General features: G+C 42.4%; 2 protein-coding genes across 2 annotated transcripts in view; one reads left to right on the top strand and one right to left on the bottom strand.

The window, feature by feature from the left end:
• The window catches only part of LOC135093263 (uncharacterized), a 35170-nt gene extending 26705 nt beyond the window's left edge, over positions 1-8465 (top strand). Inside the window, exon 5 of the mRNA XM_063992342.1 lies at positions 8269-8465. Coding sequence (XP_063848412.1) covers positions 8269-8288 — 20 coding nt within the window. The 3' untranslated portion in view covers positions 8289-8465. The remainder of the gene's footprint in view (positions 1-8268) is intronic.
• Positions 8466-14396: 5931 nt separating this feature from the next.
• LOC135093197 (uncharacterized) overlaps positions 14397-21289 on the bottom strand; it is a 30332-nt gene continuing 23439 nt past the window's right edge. The window contains exons 8-11 of the mRNA XM_063992171.1: positions 19548-19702; positions 17715-17771; positions 16289-16514; positions 14397-14532 (exon numbers count right to left, since the gene is read on the bottom strand). Coding sequence (XP_063848241.1) covers positions 14397-14532; positions 16289-16514; positions 17715-17771; positions 19548-19702 — 574 coding nt within the window. The remainder of the gene's footprint in view (positions 14533-16288; positions 16515-17714; positions 17772-19547; positions 19703-21289) is intronic.

Genomic DNA, 21289 nt, shown 5'->3' with positions numbered 1-21289 from the left:
CTGTCTCTTTTTGGCTTGGCGTGCTGGAGATGAGATGTGAGGCCTGCAGGGGTATGTGTGTGTGTGTGTGTGTGTGTGTGTGTGTGTGTGTGTGTGTGTGTGTGTCAAGGAGAATATCATGTCTCATTGTGTTCTGTGTGCGGCGCGTTGCTTGAGGAGGTTAATTTGGTGTTTAAATTGAAAGTGGAGGCGTCGTCGTTTTGTGGTCTTGGTGGTGGTGGTGGTGGCGGTGATGGTGGTGGTGGTGGTGGCGGCGGTGAAAATGGGTTATATAGGTGATCGAGAGCACTTAGACAAACGGATAGAAGGTCACACACTCTCACTCACACGCCACCCAGACTCAATGCCCTCCACCTCTACATCACCATATCTTTTCCTTACTTCCCAAAACTGTATCTCCCCACACTTTTCTCCCCACATTCCGCGTCACCTCATCCCGCGTCAAGTAGTGTCTTCGATTCATTAGAAATTGAGGAATGAAAACGCGGAGGATGAAACAAGCTTTTTCGTACCTCCCTCTCCTCACTAACGCGGCTTGATTTTATATGTACACTGATGGACAGGCAGGCGTTCCGCGTCACCTAGAGTCTGTGGGTAATGCAGGAATGAACAGAGGGACACGTGTCGCCATGCCTTGGGAGAACATGGGAATAAATCAATGAGGTTCGCTTTTTTCAAACATTTCAGCGTCTTTTTTCGATTTCTCACAAGATAGTAGTTGAAGTTATTTTGGTTTTCTTTAGTGTGTGGTGTGTGTGTGTGTGTATGTGTGTGTGTGTGTGTGTGTGTGTGTGTGTGTGTGTTTCTAGTGCTGGTTTAAGAAACGATTCTTCATTATTAGACAAAAAAAAAAGTATTTAAACATTTCAGTGTCTTTCCTCGACTACTCACAAGAAACTTTAGTTGAAGTTATTTGGATTTCCAAGGCCGTTTTCAGGATTCTAGTGATGCTCTAAGAAAGATTCTGTATCATCAGTGGAAAGAAAACACCCATTAGAACCCAAGTCATCATCTCTGGTTTCATGGTCTCATACTCAAGTTGAAGTTATTGTGGTTTTCAAGAGTTGTCCATGATTATAGTGGTACAGGTTAAGAAGACTGTACCTATCTACTGTAGAAAGTTGCTATCCATTGGAGCCCAAGAAAGCATCTCTGTGGTCTCAAACATTTCAGCGTCTCTTCTGGAGTTACAAAAAAGATACTTGAGTTTTATAGTGGTTTTATGATTCTGACTAGATCTAAAAGGATTCTGCATCGTTATTGTATGTAACACTTATAAGAACTAGACTAATCACCTCAGTGGCTTTTGAAAGTAATCTTTATGGAAGAACAAAGGAGAACAAAGCGTCTTGTTACAGAATACCAAGATGACTCGATAACCTCCAGCGGTTACTTTCCTATAAGACTCGATGCGCAGCTGCCAGAAATAACCAGTGCGGTGTGTAGTGTTGGAGTTGATATTGCCACGAGTGAACCGGTGCAGCTTGGAATACTTGAGACAGAATCCTCACAAGTAATCAGCGAATGTCGAATCAGATACTGCGCTAATTCTGCAATAGACAAACACTTGGATGCCAGAGTCTGCCTGATTAATATTCTGTTCGTAAGCTGCACTTGCTGACCTCCTCTTATGTTTGTTGTTCCGGCACCCACGTAGCTATTCCAGCCATGCTCCTACATAACATTAGTCTCGTCTTCAGAGTCACATGGTAGATGTTATGAGTTATATCATCGACGTGTCACGGGAAAAAATACTCAAATTTTGTTATCTTGGTTATTCAAGGAGTTATTGTGGCCAGGTTGTTAGAGTTTACTCCATCTTGTGATAGTTATTTTGAGTTATTAAAGAGGCGTGTCGAAGGATAATGACTATCTTTCTTATTCGGGTAGTTATCATGGTAGTTATTATAGTAGTTATTCCAAAAGTCATTTTAGCCACGCTCTTACCGAAAGTTACTCCCATCCTTGTTCTTGTGGTAATTATTCAGTGATTTCAAGGGCGTGGCAAAGGAAATATACTCATAGCTTGGATATTCAGGTAGTTAATAAAGTTACCGTAGTTATCATTGTCGTAGTTATGCAAGGAGTTATGTCATGTCGTGTCCTGAGAAAAAAAAATGTATTCTGAGTCATTTCAGCTTCTTAACAATGAATAAATTTACGGCTCGCTTCAAGTCCCCAGTCTTAAGATCCACGTTCCTTCGGTCCACGCCTCACACTAGGACAAAGAATGGCGTGTGTGTGTGTGTGTGTGTGTGTGTTTGTGTGTCAGGGGGAGAGAATGACAGAGACCAGGACCACCTCCCAGCTTGACATGATGCGGCCTTACCTGCTGATCTGCTTGACTTCGAAATTAATTCCCTCTCACCCTTTACCTGACCTCCTCCTCCTTCTTCTCCTCCTGTCGAACTACCACCACCTCCACCACCACCACCACCACCATCTCCTGTCCCTCGCATCCCGCTCCCTCCCGCCCTTGTCTCTCTCACCCTGTTAACGTTTCATCATCCCCCTCTGGCCAAGCTTGTTCCCTCTTCGCTGCCTCCTTAATGCACGAGCCGAGGGAGGGGACGCACGGAGGCCTTGTGGGAGGAGAAAAAAAAAAGAAAGAAAAAAAAAAACTAAAATGGGACGAGTGAGGAAAAACCTGAACTTTATGACGGATGTGTTAGTGTGTGTGTGTGTGTGTGTGTGTGTGTGTGTGTGTTTTTCCTCCCTTTTTTCTCTATTTATTTTCGTGTTAAGCGTTTTTATTTGATGCTTAATTGGTGTTTTAAAGTGGTGATCATTTTTTTCCTCGCCTCACTGTTCTCTCTTCTCTCTCTCTCTCTCTCTCTCCTCTCTCTCTCTCTCTCTCTCCTCTCTCTCTCTCTCTCTCTCTCTCTCTCTCTCTCTCTCTCTCGTTCATTCATTTATATAGACTGGTTTGGTGCGTTGTCTTTCTTTAGTGAGTGTGTCAGTTAAGCGTTTTCTATGACTGCTTGGTTGTCTTTTAATTGTGCTTGTGTGTGTGTGTGTGTGTGTGTGTGTGTGTGTGTGTGTTTATAATTTGTAGTCAGTATGTTATCTATCTATCTATATTTCTGTGTGTGTCCGTTCTTCCATTCTCTCTCTTTCTCTCTCCCTCCCTCCCCCCTCTCCTTCCCCTTTCACTGTCTCCTTCCTATAACAAAAATCTAAACAGAATCACCCAGAAGCAGACGCCTCCGCACGCACGCCCGTTAAACATTCAAGGGCAGCTGTATTCTCTTGACCAGTATTATTATTTCATAAATGCCTCACGAAAAAGGCGAGGATAAACCCGACTCGGTAATGGTTTTAAAGGAATGCGCCTATTCATTTTTGTTTACCTCTGATAAGTGGGAGGTAATGGTCTGCCTGTGTGTGTATGGAAGGTCCCTGATTGGTTGCGTGTAGGGTCTTGCTGTCTTCACTTTCTATTCCTCATGTTTTGCGTAATATTTTTTTTTTCTTTTCTTGTTTTTAGTTGAAGGATTTTTTTTTCTTTCTGGTCAAGGGCAACGAAAAAAAAAAAAAAAAGTGGTGTAAATATGGATCAGTGTAGGTGCTTGTTCCTAAAGATTGCAGCCAAAAAGGATTATCCAAAATTATAGGAAGTATTTTGAAAATTAGATTAAGTACACGTTATACATGAATTTTTTTTTTACATGAGCGATTGAAAGGTAACCATAATATGTTATAAATATCTGAGCTGACTAAGGGACATAAACAAAGATAACGCAGGCAAGATTCTTAGAGTTAATGATCCATTTAGAACAAGCAGTAGCGAATTCAGGCTTCGTGAAGTTAGATAAGAAAAAATAACAAGGAATCGGTTCTTAATTAGAGTGATAGATGATTGGAGTGGTCTTCAGTAATCAAGCTATTGTTATTGAATCAGGAAGGAGTTTTAAAAGAATGTTATATTTATGGATAGGGATGATAACTGATGGAATGGACTGGAGATTGGTGTAGGTATATATATAACCCTTTATTAAATGGACTAGCACTTGCAGATCTACTGGTTTCTTTTCCTTCCCCTCTAGTCGTTGCAATCTGTAACCTAAAGCAAAGACAGTCCCAGCATTAAAAAAAATAAAACACAGTCTAACAATCACGAACAAATAAAGGCAGAACACAACCTTTCTCTCCCCGCCAGCCAAATATCGCCTCTCTCGTGGGAAGGGTGACAGAGCGCCTTCAAATATTCACGAGTATCACAAACACAATAAGAATTTTTTGTCGGAAAGTTACATAGAGATTGAAGGTGAAATATCATCCCTTCGGCACTCCATTCGCGTCTGGCATTGAATTCTCGAGCCATTTTCCACCACAGGTCTGATTAACTGATTCATTTATTCAGTCGCGGCTGTTCAGTTCGTGTGGCATTAGTCGTCAGGCGAGTGCTTCAGATAATGGAGAAGGTACCGCTATGTGTATGTGTGTGTGGTAATGATATTGAGGTTAGGTTAAGTTTGCTTTGGTTACGTGAGGTTAATTAAGTTAGGTTGTGTTAAGTTTGGTTACGTTAGGTAAAAGTGACAGTAATGTAGGGATGTTTTGTTTAGTTTGTGTTTTTTTATGTTTTGTTTGTTTCTCTGTTTGTTTGTTTCTCTGTTTGTTTATTTCTCTGTCTTTGTTGTTCTGTCTGTCTGTTTCTCTGTCTGTTGTTCTGTCTGTCTGTCTGTTTCTCTCTCTCTCTCTCTCTCTCTCTCTCTCTCTCTCTCTCTCTCTCTCTCTCTCTCTCTCTCTCTCTCTCTTCTCGCATTATGTTCACTTTTCTTTGTTATATTCATGTATTTTTTTAAAATTTCCCTGTTTTTTTTTATTATTTTTTTTTCCTCTTCCCTTGCTCTCTCCCTCTCTCTCGTGTGGACACAAATTTAAGACGAGAGGAATACGCGTCATAATCATTCCAGGAACATATGAAACGAGGAGGCGCACGCACACACACACACACACACACACACACACACACACACACACACACACACACACACACACACACACACACACACACACACACACACACACACACTCTTAAAGTAGGTATTCATTGTGACGAGGTTTCCGCTTCCTCTCTCTCTCTCTCTCTCTCTCTCTCCTCATCCTCTCTCTCTCTCTCTCTCTCTCTCTCTCTCTCTCTCTCTCTCTCATAGCAAAATCATTGTTACACACACACAAAAAAAACAGAGAGAGAGAGAGAGAGAGAGAGAGAGAGAGAGAGAGAGAGAGAGAGAGAGAGAGAGAGAGAGAGAGAGAGAGAGAGAGAGAGAGAGAGAGAGAGAGAGAGAGAGAGATCCCTTAATCCCCCCGGGGCGATCAAATATTAGTGAGGTGAGGCAAAATTCCAGTGACAAGCAATGAACTAATACAACATTACACGAAGCTCGGTCCCCAGAGAGAGGAGAGAGAGAGAGAGAGAGAGAGAGAGAGAGAGAGAGAGAGAGGAGAAAATGACGTGATTAGTCTCTTGAATGCCATTTTTCATAATTTTTTCATCATTTTTTCATCTCTTGTGTATTGTTTGTCTGTATTCTTTCTTTATTTCCTGTGTATCTTTTTTTTCTACTTGTGTCTTTTTTTCTGTACTCGCTTTTATTATTCTTTTCTATTTTTTTTTTATTTTCCTTTCTATATTTTCTGTTTTTTCCTTAATTTTTTTTTTAGATTTCCTTAGTCTCCCTTTTTTTATCTGATCTTTCCTCGTCATCCCTTCCTCGTTCCTTGTATGGTAGGGAAATTTTTTTTTTTTTTTACGGTTTTCCCCTCCATACACATCATTGTTTTTCCCTCCTTAATCTCCCACAACGTTAGTGTCATTTCCTACATCTACTATTTTCAATTCTCTATATTTTTTGTCAGTATTTTTTTTTTTATCTCTTTTTATCTTTCACGTCATTCTGTTGATGTCTTTCTGTCGTCTACCGTATTTTTTTTTCTATTTATTTTTGTCTTGGTATCTTTTTGTTTTCTGTTCATCTACCTTTGTACATCCTTCACATTTCTAGTTTAACATTTTATCTTCTATCATTGGCTTTTTTCTATTTTTTTTCGTTATTTTCATTTTCTTTTTTCTTTTCAGTCTTTCTGTCTTCTATGTTTCTTTTTTTCTGATGAGTCATAATTTTTGCATTTTTTTTATTCTTTAGTTTTTTTTTTTTTTTTTATATAACATCTAAACTCCGTCCGTTTCTGACTTACATTTCTATCTGTCTTTCTTTTCTTTTCATCTTTTCCACGTCCCTTACGTATTTCTTTTTATACACACACCTTTCTACATTTCTCCACCTCACATTTCATTTTTCATCTTTTCCACGCTTTTCTTACGTATTTCTACTTTTACATACATTTACGTACAGTTCTCCACCCCTTTATCTCACATTTCATCTCTTTATTCATATCCTCACTCATATCCTCTCATGAGCAACCACCATTTCCATCTCTCTCTCTCTCTTTGCATACGTACCTCCCTCTCTCTATCTGTCCCTCTTGATTCAACAGCCCAGTCCTTCACTCTAGCATTGCACTACCCAGCATCCTACTTCACCTCACGCACCCCATCCTGTTCCCCTCAAATTAATCCCTAGCGACACTACATCAACTCATCCTTTCATCCGTCGTTTAAGCTCCGGCACTCCATCGCAGCCTCCCTTCATTCCTCTCCATTCCTCCCCTATCCATTCCCCTCCTCTTCATCCTCGCCACCGTAGCTGACCCTCGGCCCTAGAGCGTCATTTCAACCCCCCAACCCCTCGCCTCCTAGTGTCATTAATAACGCCACACACATAAAAGTAATCTGTTTTGAGTAATGAAGCCTCAACACCCAGCGCCTCATTTGCATAGTACAGGTAACGGCCAGGTAGAAGTAATGTTGGTGTCGCTGGGGAGGAGGTGGTGGTGGTGGTGGTGTGGTGGTGGGTAATGGAATATCGAGAAGAAATAATACGATGGAAAATGGGGCAACTGAAGGATGACAATGATGATGATAATAATAATAATAATGATAATAATAATAATAATAATAGTAATAGTAGTAATAATGATGATGATAATAATAACTAACAATAATAATAATAGGAAGTCAAAAAAAGAAAGAAGAAAAGAAAGAAAAAAAAGAAAGAAAGGAAGAGGAAAAGGAAGAAAAAGCAGCATAAGAAGAAGAAGAAAAAAAGAAAAGAGGAAAGTAAAGAAGCGAAGAAAAAAAGAAGGAAAGAAAGAAGGAAGAAGAAGAAATAAAGAAGCGAAGGAAAAAGAAGGAAAGAAAGAAACAAAGTAGAAAAAAATAGGAAGGAAAGGAGGAAAAGAATCACAGAGGGAAAAGCGAAGAGCAGGAGGAGGAAGAGAAGTAAGATTAGTCGAAAAAAAAAAAATAAGAAGATTTGACAAGGGAAAGGAGAAACAGCACTTGACTCCAGAGATAAAGACTCTTAAGATCTATCGAAGGTAAAATGAGTGAGGCGTCTTGGGATTCTGTATAAGTGAGGGGCGGCCGTGAGACAGAGAGACAGCTGACGAGGAGAGGGGAGAGTCCAGAGTCCCGGGAAAGGAAAAGAGAGACACTAATATCTGAACCACTACAGGGCCCTTATTCTTAACTCCTTGACTGCTTATAGATCCGCTTCAAAAAATAATGTGTGGTGCAAGTTTAGCATTAAGTTCTGAAAGACACCACTGGCAACACGAGTAATCAAGTAGCTGTAGTTGTATTGTTGGGCGGTGAAATGAGAAGAATCCAGGGTTAAATAAAGTGCCATATCGTCATTAATATTTTAAGGGTTAAAAATTCTTCGTCCTGTTTCCAGAAATGTTATGGCAGCATGTAGTGGAAGTTATTGGAGATTTTAAAGACTGTTTTCATGATTCTAGTGATAGTTTAAGATTCTGCTTCGTCAACAGAAAGAAAAATACCCATGAGATCTCCGTGATATTTGATTTTTTTTTTTTTATCATTTATGGTACAGCAAATTGGAAAAAAAAAACAGCAGAAAAGAAACATTGCTGTTCATCATTGGAACTTTCAAGAGTAATATCATAATTAGTTAATAGTTTAACATTCTACTTCACCAATGCAAAGAAAAACACCAATGAGAACCCAACTGATCATCTCCGTGACCTTTGAAACCAGTCTTTATTAATGGGAGAACAAAACATTTAAGAATAGTAGTGAAGAATTATTACTGTTCATCACCAGTCTGACATCCCTCCCTGTTTCTTGGTATGAGAGTCCAAAGGCAACCACTTAATACATGTAATCCTCCGGAACAGTTTGGACGCCGCGAGTCTGATCCCCGCCACTGCTGTCCTCCTCCCTGGCTGCAGTGATCCCTAGCGTAGTGTTGTGCCTGTCCTCAGCCACCCTAAGCATCGTGTACCGCCCCTCTTAACCTTGTGACTGGTGTGTTTTCGTGTCAAGTTTATTTAAGTGATCTGTTGGAAATAAAGAGTATAATTTAGAAAGGCACCTTCTTCCTCTTTTTCCTTAACTGTTATTCAAATTGTCAGTTGCAAATAAAGAGCATGATTTAAAAAGGTACCTTCTTATGTTTTCCCCAGACGGTTTTGGCAGCTCTCCACTCACGTCTCTTACTCATCGTTCTCCGGTAGCTCCTTCTCTCAAAGTTTTCCTGTATGCAATCCATCCAACACCGGCAGCCTTTTTTTTTTTTTTTTTTTTTGCTCTCAAATTCTCCCTAACGCAGTCCATCTACCTCCACACTGGTCTTGCTTGTCTCCTGCCCTGCACCTTCATCGCCATCACTTCCAGAACCCCATATTTGTCTCTTCCCTTCTCCGCACATGCCTGAAAGACTTCCCTAGCATAAAAAAAAAAGAGTGACAGAGTACTTTATACCTTTTACTGTCTCTACTTATAGTCTTAGTATATATAATCGTCCTTGGTTCCTCACAAGACTTCCCTAACATCAGAATGAATGATCGAGTATCTAATACCTTTCAGTGTCCGTAATTATATTTCCTGCTCAATGTATTCGTCCCAGCCTCCTCAGATGAAGCAACAAGAGTCATACCGCCATAAGCAATGAAAGATTTTAAGTCATGTTGAAAGGATAAGTTGATGTAGAGTCGCTGGGGTTTTGTATAAGGGGAGAGGATGGAGAAGGTATGTTAAGAATAGTGTGGTTTTGCTAGTGGAGGGGAGGAATGAAGGGCTGGGCTGTTGAATCAAGAGGGAGAGAGAGAGAGAGGCGGACAGACAGATGGATAAGCCTCGCAAGAGAGGATAAAGAGCCTTCGTGCACTGAGCAAATATGACGGTCGCCTCGGGGATGGCGCAGCGGGCGGCGGTGAGGGGCAGAGAATGGAGAGGAGAGTAGTTAATGAGAATCAGAGTGAAGTGTATTTAATGGGATGTGCTTAGAGAATCACAGGAGGGGGTGTTTTAATGTGAGAGGAATATGTCTACCGTAGAGAGAGAGAGAGAGAGAGAGAGAGAGAGAGAGAGAGAGAGAGAGAGAGAGAGAGAGAGAGAGAGAAGAGAGAGAGAGAGAAAGTTACGTATTGAATTTGCCGCCTAGGTTAAAAAAAAAGCGCTATTTCTCCCGCTAAGAAAGTAATGTGAGAAAGAATCGAACTTGAAATATTTAGATTCGAAGCAACGCATTTTATCAGAGAGAGAGAGAGAGAGAGAGAGAGAGAGAGAGAGAGAGAGAGAGAGAGAGAGAGAGAGAGATCAGGTGAGGTCAGGTAAAGAATTGTTTTTGTCTCTCTCCCAGTGGAAACACATAAGTGGAGAGCAAAACGTCAGAGAATTACTCAGGTTACGTCCCTTCCCGATCCTGATTCCTGAGGAGTGTTGATACAAGACACTTTGCAAATAAACGAAGCGACATACACACACACACACACAAAAAAAAAAAAAATACACACAAAACAAATAGAGATCAAATGAAACCACCTCCTCCGGTAAAAAGAAAAAGAATAAAACAGAGAGAAAAAGAAAAGAAAAAACGTTCCCAGCAGTAAGAAAAAGGTCACTTTATATCTATCCAAACCTGAGACTGAAAATGGGCGAGCAGAAGACGAGCAGAGACTGAAAAAAAAAAGAAAGGAGACACGGAGGAGGAAGAAGAAAGAATTGTGTGTTGGACTGTGAAAGTGACGAGGGGGCAGAGAGAAGGAGAGAGAGGAGAGAGAGAGAGAGAGAGAGAGAGAGAGAGAGAGAGAGAGGAGAGAGAGAGAGAGAGAGAGAGAGAGGCTAAGGTAGAGACAGTCAGATAAAAAAAAAAAACAAAAGATGGATATAGAGAGGGAAAGATGGCGCCGCTAGAGTAGTGGCAATGAATAAGAAAGAAAGGTTACTGACACAAATAAGAAGGTGAGATACAAGAAGCAAAAGGTGTCAGGTGTCGATGTGTTGAGTCTTGGGACTGAAAAGGAGGAGAGGCTGCGGGAAGGTGGAGGGGGGAGAAGAGATGGCATAGAGGCGGTGTGGAGGAATTGAGAGATGGTGTGGATATGTAGGGAGAAGAGAAAGGGTGTTGAAAGTGATGTGGTGAGCTAATGTGTGGATTGGTGAAGAAGTCATGGGGAGTGAATGAAGTGGTGCTGGAATGATATGAAGTGATGAAGAGAAGGCGAAGGGGACTGCTGCTTCCAAATCTTAACAGGTACGGAGACAGTATGAAAGGAAAAATAATGAGGGAAAAGTGGAATACTAGTGGAAATAATGTGTAAATGTGGAAACTAAATCATATCAAGACGTGCTGTTAATATTTTCATCATTATCACCGTCATTATTGTCATTATTTTTCTTGCTATCATTACCGCTGCGGCTGCTGTCGCCGTGACCCCATTACCGCCACGTCGCCGCCTCCCCAGGGGCTTCATAGCGCCAGTAAACAAGCAGCTCTGAACTTTGCTCATAAAAAAAGATAAGTGGGGATCCCCGCCTCGCCCGCCGCCCCGTCAAAAATTCCCGAGAAGCGAGTATAAAAAATCCTAATGTGTTTTGAATTACGTAATAGAAGAGGGAGAAAAAAAAAAAAAAGCAAAAACAGGCGAGGAAATTACGTGAAAAATATAAATGCTGCAAACTGTTTGATCGTTCTCTTTCAAAAAAAAAAAAAAAAAAAAATCAGAGCGAGAAAGTGCGTAGAATTCCATGAAATTGTTGGAAAAAACGTACGTCGAGAGTTTTTTCATTCACTTTAATTAGAGTAAAACAAAAGCGTTAAAAATGTTAATTTGATGCGATAAACGGCGCTTATTTGATTTAGGCCTAAGAGAGAGAGAAACGCGCACTACACACACACACACACACACACACACACACACACACACACACACACACACACACACACACACACACACACACACACACAGGAACAGAAGTCGAGTGAACTGAACGTGTGAGTTGAAAAAGAAAATAAAACATCGCTGTGAAGGTCGCGGCGAGGTCTTGGCGGCGGTAAGGTCATGCTGGGGAGTGTTAAGGCGGTGAGGGACTCGGCTGTGAGGTCAGGTCGTGTCTTGCTCCCTGACCCTCGCAGCCGCCACCCGCATCGTCCGTGTCATGGCAATAATGGATCAGTGACGCCCATACCGACGACGCCCCAGGCAGTTGTGACGACCACGCGACCACTCTGCATGGGAACCTTCTTGCTATGGACGGTGTTTTCTCTTGAGGTGTAGATGTCGTTCGCTTTCTTTGCTTGTTCCTCTGTTTGTCAGTTCGCTTACAAAATAACACGGAAGGTGATTCCGCTGACATTTTGGGAAAAGGTTGGACTGCGTGGCGAAGGTACAATTAATTCTGAGGCGGATCCGGATATTTATGCGGATACGGGGTAGATACAGGATCGTTCTTTCTCTTTCTCTGCCTGCCTCAGATATTCCGTCAGTGTTCTCTCTTTGTCGTGAAGTTCCAGAGGGAAGGCGTCACCCTCGCGTCACCCGCCGTGCATTCTGGAAGGCCTGCTCTCAAGAAATCGTGAATTAGCAAAGTCGTGGAAAGATTCATACGATAGATTGCTCTCTTCTTCTTAGAGCCTTTAAGGGTTGGACAGCCATTATATATTATGTTTTTTTTTTATTCAGTCATTTATTATTATTATTTTCTTTTTATTTATTCAAGTGGGGGTTTCAAAGTTGCATCAATGTTCTCCAGGTAAAAACTTGAGGCGGAAGGTGTCCGTCCCTCGTGTTGGCATGCTGAGCTTTATCTATTTTTATCCTCGCTCTGAATAGCATCACTTGTATTGTTCCGTGAGGCGTCAGCTTTACCATGTGTGTCGGCGACTGTCCCGGCCCTTCCGCCTCTGCCGCTTACATGCAGAGGGTATTCGCTCAACCCACACTGCTGGCGCCTGTAGGGACGCTTGCCTTGCACTTACGAGTACCTAGGATGAGTTTAACCTGTACTTACTGGTGTGTGTGTGTGTGTTTGTGTTATGTCTGGGTTGCTGATCGCTGCCTCGCCACACTGACACGAAGGCTGGTGATCAAGTATCAGGTGGCTGTGCTGAGTGCGCTCCTCGTCCTTTCCCACGCCTCCGAGCAGCCCAGCACACCACGCTTGGGTTCAGTACCTGTGTTGCTTTCCTGTGTCTGAAATATGGATGCTGCCTGGATTCTATCGTCCCCTCCATGCCTTCAACTAGTCATCGTTCACCCTGCCGGCCAGTGCTACCCCAAGTACTAAGAGCTGCCAACGGGCCTCACTCGTCACCTCTCAGTGGATGTAGAGGTTCTGTCCCCTAATGTTGACAGCTGCTGGGGCGCGTGTCACTTTTTATTATGTAAGGGAGAATCTGTCCAAGGGCAATAATAAGGCTAAGAAAAAGAAAGAAAGAAAGGTTTTTGCTTAAGGTGCCAGTCTCTAAAGAGTCTAAAGGGACATCCAAAAACCAAATTATGAAGATAATTTTTGCTAAGAACAGCGTGACTTCCAGCGTCAGTATTACACGAGGCAGACTGTTGTGTTATTTTCAACTGTCTTTACTCAATTTCTCAGCTGCCTTCGCTCTACTGGCTGACATTCGTTAAAAATTGTAGACACGCTGCCTTCCCTGACGCCACTCCTGCTGGCCCCGGCGTGGTAGGTGAGCGAAGCTTAGCGATGCTTCCTGGACGCTGAGGGCGACATTTTATTCCGGGAAGCGTCCACTCGCTATAAAGGTTGAATCCCAGTTTGTATTGACGGGCCTGGAGTCACCACCCTCCTATTCATTTTTACTCGTACTGGCAGCGTTCTTCGTCCTGTACGGGTCTGGATTTTTACCACTGACCTCTCTGTTAGAATAGAATCCTGCTCCATCATAAGGATTTCACGCTATCAAGGGGGTTATTTTTATACTATAGAGTGTTAGAAGCCTCCTGCTAACCCTCCTGGATATTTATACATGTCTGTTCCCTTTTTTTGGTGGACATGATCACTTAATGTGTTGAATGTGTTGTCTCGCGTCACGTGGCGATGGGCAGTGCCAGGGTCGATGGGAAGAATGTCGCACCCATCCATTCCTTTCCCAGACCGTCATCGCCCACTGCAAGCGCCTATTTTCCCACATCAGGTCCTCCCTCACAGCTGCCGAACACTATGTACAATACCTCGCTTGGGTATGAGATGATAGCCGGAAGAAACCTCAGAGACAGTCACCTCATACAAGCGCTTCTTCTCCCGCTGAAAGTCTTCCCTCACAGTATAGACAGAATATCTTGCTTGGACATGAGGTGATGGCAGGAAGAAAGTTTAGTTTAGAGATACACACACTCTCGGTCCTGGACGCCTCGTGTTTGCTGATTCACGCAGCGGCTCGGTCACCTTGCTGCCTTGTGGACTGTGTAGATCTATACGAGAGAGAATCTTGACTGTTCTTTCTGCCCGGAACTCTGATTTGGCTGTTTCTTCATATGTAAATTAGAACGACTAAGCGCTGGAGACTATATAAAAAAGAGCCCTATTGATGCTCTCCTGAAAGCGACCGAAAAAGAAAAAGAATCATATCATGACAGACTACTTGAAAAAAAAAAAAGAGCTTTATTGACGTTCTTTGAAGTTAATGATGAAAAAAAGCCCCATGTCATGTTGGCTAATTTAATTTTAATATGTAGATGAGACAGGATAAATACTACAAAATGTCTAAAAGAAAGAGCTTTATTGACGCCCTCCTGTAAGTTAATCGTAAATAAAATAAGTACAGGTCGTATTGGTCAATTTAGTTCTGATATGTAGATGAGACCGGCAAAGCTTGACAGACCATAACACCTCCATCATTTTATTGACGCTTATAAAGTTAATCGCAAAAAAAAAAAAAAGTACGTACTTGCATTTATTAATCAATTTAGATCTGAAGGTGCTGGTCAGTTTGATTCCGAAGGTGCTAGTCAGTTTAATTCTGAAGGCGCTGGTCAATTTAATTCAGAAAATACTTGCTTCGTTATTCTGAAGTCCGCGGCACCAGGATGCAGGCGTCGTAGGAGAAGACAAAGGTGTGGCGGTGTGAGGGCGTAAGATGTTCCTCTTTATGGTGGCTGCTCAGCTTCTTCCTCTGCCTGGGACGCTCCTGTGCAGGTCTTCAGCAATTCACTGCATTCCATTGGACGATCCTCTGACTCCTGTGCTGGCTGGCCTGTTTGAGATACGCGTGTGTTTGAAGCTTTTTGTGGATTTAGAGTCTGTTGTGCTTCGTGTTTGTTGAGATGTGGGGATTAAGTTTGGATTAAGCCTATATTGAGAGATACAGACACAAACATAATATTCTGTCTCTCTCTCTCTCTCTCTCTCTCTCTCTCTCTCTCTCTCTCTCTCTCTCTCTCTCTCTCTCTCTCTCTCTCTCTCTCTCTCTCTCTCTCTCTCTCTCTCTCTCTCTCTCTAACTCATGTAATCACAATAAAAACTAATGAACTGCGGAACCACCTACACACACACACACACACACACACACACACACACACACACACACACACACACACACACACACACACACACACACACACACACACACACACACACACACACACACACACACACACACACACACACACACACACACAGCAAACACGGATACCATTACACGCGCCGCTGTAATGGACATAAGCACAGACGAGACATTATCACAAGCTACACCGCTTCTACAGTAAACACAGTTACCTATTACTCCATGTGACCGCCAGTAGCGACACCCGTACAGCGCCTCCTACATACCTACCTACCTACACACACACACACATATACACACACACACCTGCACAAACACTCTCATAAGGTCGGTTTTCCTGTTTTCTTTCTGTTTATCTGTCTGTCTTTCTGTTTATCTGTTTTTGTCTGTCTGTCTGTCTGTCTCTGTTTGTCTCATTCTCTCTCTCTCTCTCTCTCTCTCTCTCTCTCTCTCTCTCTCTCTCTCTCTCTCTCTCTCTCTCTCTATTATTTAATTCTCATTTTGTTTAGTTATATTCGCTTTAACTCCATTTTAAACTTCTAATTTGCCTTTTTACTATTTATTTCCTTATACCTAAGCATATTTTTTATTAATTATATAACTGTTTTTTTATTCTTACATTTTTTTTTGTACTTTCCTTTGATTAATTTCTCTTCATTTTTATTGAACTCTAATGGGAATTGTTTCTCTCTTTATCTCTCTCTGTCGTGAAAAAAAAAATATAAGACTAAAAATTTTCTTGTGTAATATAATGCGATTCATCATTATTCAGATTCACTGCTACTGTTGATTAAATTGGGAAGAAAAATGATGCAGAACAGGAAGAGAGAGAAAGAAAGGGAAGGATTAGGACAGAGAGAGAGAGAGAGAGAGAGAGAGAGAGAGAGAGAGAGAGAGAGAGAGAGAGAGAGAGAGAGGGGGGGGAATAACCCGTACAACTCTTAACTGCAATTACCGAAGAAGTTGTTTTTTAGAAAGTTTCCCTCCCGCTAGTGAATGTTGACACTAATGAAGGGGAAGGAGAGGCGGCGTGTGTGTGTGTGTGTGTGTGTGTGTGTGTGTGTGTGTGTGTGTGTGTGTGTGTGTGTGTGGAAGGCCGAGGGGAGACGGTGAGAAAGAAGTGAATGGAGGAGAAAAGGTAGAGAGATTCAAGGTTTTTTTTTTACTTTTTTTAGGGGGAGTTAAATAACAAAGATCGATCAAGAAAAAAAGAAGAAAAATATAGAAAAAAAAACTCACTCATAATGGCGTTCCCAATAAGAAAACAGAAGGAGAATTATAAGAGACAATATATTTTCCAAAGTGTCTTGAGATTCCTCTCTCGTAACAGATCAAGTTGTAGAAGAGAAGGAGAAATTACAGAAACAATGAGAGGAAATTGCAGAGTTTACCTGTAATAGAGATGAAAGAGTGAAGGTTCTGGAGGAGAGTAAGTAGTCTTGTGCAGTGAAGCCGCAGGATAGGAGCAGGTACGTAGATAGTTAGCAAGTTCAGAGGAGCAGTAACCATGGAAATATCGGTAGACCATGGTAAGAGATGCAACACTGCGGCGGTGAGCGAGGGAATCAAGACTGTTAGAGGAGAGGAATCGAGGAGACGAGAAGCTTTTGACTCCACCTTGGGATGAAACAGGGAGTGAAAGTTTAAATAAGAGAGAAAGAAATAAAAAAAGGAGTAATAAAAGAATACGCAGAAATAAAGAATAATTCGTAACGGAAATTAGCTGAAAAATAAGCGAAAGAATAAAGAAAGTAGGAGGAGGAGGAAGAAGTGAGAAAACAGGAAGGAAATGAGATGAAAACAATAAACAAGATCGCTGAGGAAAATATAATAGAAGTTAAACGGAAAGGAAATATGCAGGAAAGAAAATGAAGAGAAAAAGAAATATAAAACATAAAATAGTGAAATATGAATCAAATATTTATGCAACTAAAGAAAGAATACTGTCCATTTGCAAGTTAGATAGAAAATACATTAACGTTAAGCCCAGAGAGAGAGAGAGAGAGAGAGAGAGAGAGAGAGAGAGAGAGAGAGAGAGAGAGAGAGAGAGAGAGAGAGAGAGAGAGAGAGAGAGATGAGAAGAGAAGAGAAGAAGAAAAGCGTCTGGAGGGAAGTTTGAGATTCCTTCCTTCCTTCCATTTCTCCTTCCCTCCTTCCCTCCTCGCCTCGTGAATAATTGCCTCCCTTGAGTTCAGCTTCCGTGTGAGGTGACAAGAATGGCAGGCACCAGCGGAGGAGGAGGAGGGGGGAGGGGAGGAAAAAAAGGAGAGATAAAAATGTAGACTGTCTTTTTTCTTTTTCTTTTCCTTTCTTTTTTATTGATTTGCTATAATTGTGTTATGAAACCAATTAGTTTAACTATATTTTTATCTATGTTTTCCACACACACACACACACACACACACACACACACACACACACACACACACTAATGTCCCAAACTCATAGTAGTAGTAGTAGTAGCAGCAGCAGCAGCAGCAGCAGCAGCAGTAGCAGCAGCAGTAGTAGTAGTAGTAGTAGTAGTAGTAGTAGTAGTAGTAGTAGTAGTAGTAGTAATAGTAGTAGTAGTAGTAGTAACAACACCAATAACACCCATATCAACAGTAATACCAAATGCTAACAATCAACAAGAGACGAGGAAGATTAACACAACCACTTTCTCTCCCTAATTTGCAGGTGAGTGTAGCGGACAGGTGCGCGAGGGTGTTGACGAGAGAGCTGGCGGGATGGCAGTGGTGGTGGTGGTGGTGGTGGTGGTCGTGAGTATTAGCCAGTGAAGCATTTAGTGTCCCCTGCTTCCTCTTGTCTCAGTCACACCCTCCTTGGCGGGCTGTGAGGGGCTGGGAGGGCCTGTGAGGGGCTGTGAGGGCCTGCCTGTGTGTATGAATGATTACTGATAGGAGAGGGAAAGGTTTTGTAATATTTTCCTGGTTTGTAGTAAGCTTAGAGGAGGAGGAGGAGGAGGAGGAGGAGGAAGAGGAGGATACAATGAAAAGAAGAGAATTAGTCTATTGGGACAAGAGAGAGAGAGAGAGAGAGAGAGAGAGAGAGAGAGAGAGAGAGAGAGAGAGAGAGAGAGAGAGAGAGAGAGAGAGAGAGAATTGGTTCAGAGGTCTTTAATTGTATAAGGACGAAAAGTCGAAAGCTTAGAATCAACAACATCCCTCCTTTCTCCTTTCATTTTTATTTCTCCTTCATCTTCTCTACTTACGTTTCTTCATTCCTATACATTCACGTCTTTCATTTCCTCCCATTCACATTTTCCTTCTCTTCTCTATCAATTCCATCATTCTTTTCTTATTGTGCAGTGTGTCTTTTATTTTATCTCGTCTCTCACTCGATCTTCCCTTATTTTCCTCTTCCCTCACTCTCCCCTCGCATCGTATCCTTCCTTTTTCTACCTTCTTTTTTCATTCTCACCTTCCGTCTTCGTAAACAACAAGGCGGCGGATGGTCCAGGTGAGGGCGTCTGTCTGTCTCACCTGGAGTTACCTGAAGTTTATCCGTCGTGTCTCGTAACCATAGGCCAGGGGGAAAGGGAGTCGAGAGTACCAGTAGGAAGAAAACGGGTGGTGCCGAGAGGTGGAGAGGGAAGGAGAGAGAGAAAATCCACAGAATTAAGGGGGAAACTACGACAAACTTTTCCAATTGAGTCGGGAATCAATTGCATTATGGGAGGGCGAGGGGCGACGGAGGCCTTACATTTTTTCTTACTCCTCCATTCTTTCTCGATCCCTTTTTTTGCCGGTACCCTTTTTTTTCCCCTTCCTTTAGCGTCATTCTTTTAAGGAACTTTTTAAAAGAGAGAAGAGGAGGAAGAGAAAAGGAGTAAGAAGAGCAAGGGAAGGGTAAGAGATAGAGAAGTTAGTAGAGAAACAGAGAGAGGGAAAGAGGTAGAAGTCTCGAAGAGGGATGAATAGAAGAGAGAAGGAAAGAGAGAGAGAGAGAAGGAGTGAATGAGTTTTCGGTGAGAGGAGAGCAAGAGCTGTGCGTATAAATGGAGATAAAACTTTTCCTAGAAGTTAATGGGTGTAAGGAAGACGTGGTAGGGATAAGGGATTGTACTGAGCTGGCAGGCGAGAAGGGAAGGGAAGGGAAGGTTTATTCGTATTGAAGATCAAGTTGAGAGGAAGAAAGAGTCAATGAGGAAATGTTATGGGATCTCTTCACTGATGAGATTAGTAGTATTACTGGTACTGTCTCTGTTATTTTATGTATTGGGAGTATTTATTGGTAATGGTGTGCTTTAATGGTAATAGTAGTAGTAGTAGTAGTAGTAGTAGTAGTAGTAGTTGTTGTTGTTGTTGCTGTTGTTGTAGGAAGAGGAGGAGGAGGAGGAGGATAAATTATGAAAAAAAAAAAAAACAGGAGGAGGAGAAGAAGGAGTAGGAAGAAGAGGAAAAAGAGGAAGAAAAAGAGGACGAGGAAGAGGAGGAAGAATACAAAGGAGAAGGAGGAAGAGGAGAAAGAGAAGGAGAAAACAACAACAAATCTCAAGGCCCAGCAAGAGAGAGAGAGAGAGAGAGAGAGAGAGAGAGAGAGAGAGAGAGAGAGAGAGAGAGAGAGAGAGAGAGAGAGAGAGAGACACAAGATAGACATAACAGACCACATCAGTAGCTTGGATCAATTTCTTTCCTGTTTATCTCCCACTGTCCGTCTTTCCTGGAGGCTGATGAGGTGTCGGGGCGTGTCTCAGCCATGCCTCGCTCCCGCCCTCCTCACTCAGGTATTCTCGTCCCCAGCCCAGGTCCCGGGAGGAGGGTGGCGCCGCAGTGTGTAGGTCAGCATTGTGAGGCCGTGTGAAACTGTGGGAGTGAGACTGTGAGTGTGTATTGGAGTGGCTGCATCGGGTGGTGGTAGTGGTGGTGGTGGTGGCTTTTGGTGGGGGAGGGAGGGGGGTAAGGGTGGGAGAGGGGGTAAGGGTGGGTGGTTTGGTTTGTTTAGTTGTTTGTTTGTTTGTTTGTTTGTTTGTTTGTTTGTTTGTTTGTTTGTTTGTTTGGTTGTTTGTTTGATTGGTTGGTTGTTGTTGTTGTTGTTGTTGTTGTTGTTGTTGTTGTTGTTGTTGCTGTTGTTGTTGTTATTTTATTGTTATTGTTATTATCATTGTTATTTCTCGTACCACTTCCATCACTACTACTACTACTACTACTACTACTACTACTACTACTACTACTACTACTACTACTACTACTGTACCACCACCACCAATACCACCACGAAAACAACAAGACAACAACGACACCACCACCACCACCACCACCACCAATAACAACAACAACAACAACAACAACAACAACAACAACAACAACATCCACATTACTTCCCCAACCATTCATCCATCCACCCATCCACACACACACACACACACACACACACACACACACACACACACACACACACACACACACACACACACACACACACACACACACACACATACAGTCACCTCCCATTCCTTCACCTACGTAGCCTTGCCATACTGCTCACAAAAACACCAGCATCACTTTTAACTTCCCTTTCTCTCTTCAAACACCTAGCTGCCTCCCCTCGCTTGCTGCATCACTGCTTACTGCTCTCGGGTCTTGATGTCCCCCAGGAAGCGGGAGGGTGGGGAAAGAAAACGAGGAAGGTTGGGGGAGGAAAGCAAGGAAGGAGATCAGGAGGAGGAAGAGAAAGAAGAAGAAGGTGAGGAGATGGAGGATGAAGAGAAGGAGGAGGAGGGAAAGGAAAGCAGGGCATGAAAGCAAGGAAGATGAGGAAGAGGAAGAGCAGGAGGAGGAGGAGGTGGAGAAGGAGAAGGTAGAGGAGGAGGAGGAGGAGGAGGAAGAAGTGTTAGCTTCAGGCGACATGGAGGTATTTCTCTCTCTCTCTCTCTCTCTCTCTCTCTCTCTCTCTCTCTCTCTCTCTCTCTCTCTCTCTCTCTCTCTCTCTCTCTCTCTCTCTCTCTCTCTCTCTCTCTCTCTCTCTCTCTCTCTCTCTCTCTCTCTCTCTCAAGGAAATATCAATACATATTTTTCACACTTTTCTCGTATTAATTTTCTCGTCAAGATGGATTCAGAAACATTTCCGGGACAGAGAGAGAGAGAGAGAGAGAGAGAGAGAGAGAGAGAGAGAGAGAGAGAGAGAGAGAGAGTAAAACAAAGAACTTAAAAGAAGGAGAAAAGGAGGGATAGATAGAGAGAAAAGAAAGAGGGAGATGAAGGGAGACTATGATAAAGAGAGAAAGAAAGAAAGAAGGAGAGATGGAAAGAAAGAATGGAGGTGAAACTGTTAAGGGGGAAGCATTTCAAAGGACAGATCTAATGAAATAAATCAAATGGATTCAGGCATATTTATGATCAACAGGGGACTGGAGGAAGAGAAGAAGGAGGAGGAGAAGGAAGAAATGGAAG

Source organism: Scylla paramamosain, chromosome 42 (genome assembly GCF_035594125.1).
Source record: "Scylla paramamosain isolate STU-SP2022 chromosome 42, ASM3559412v1, whole genome shotgun sequence".
In the NCBI taxonomy this organism is placed as follows: Eukaryota; Metazoa; Arthropoda; class Malacostraca; order Decapoda; family Portunidae; genus Scylla; species Scylla paramamosain.
Note: the sequence above shows the minus strand (reverse complement) of the source record. Positions and strands in the feature narration are given on the sequence as shown.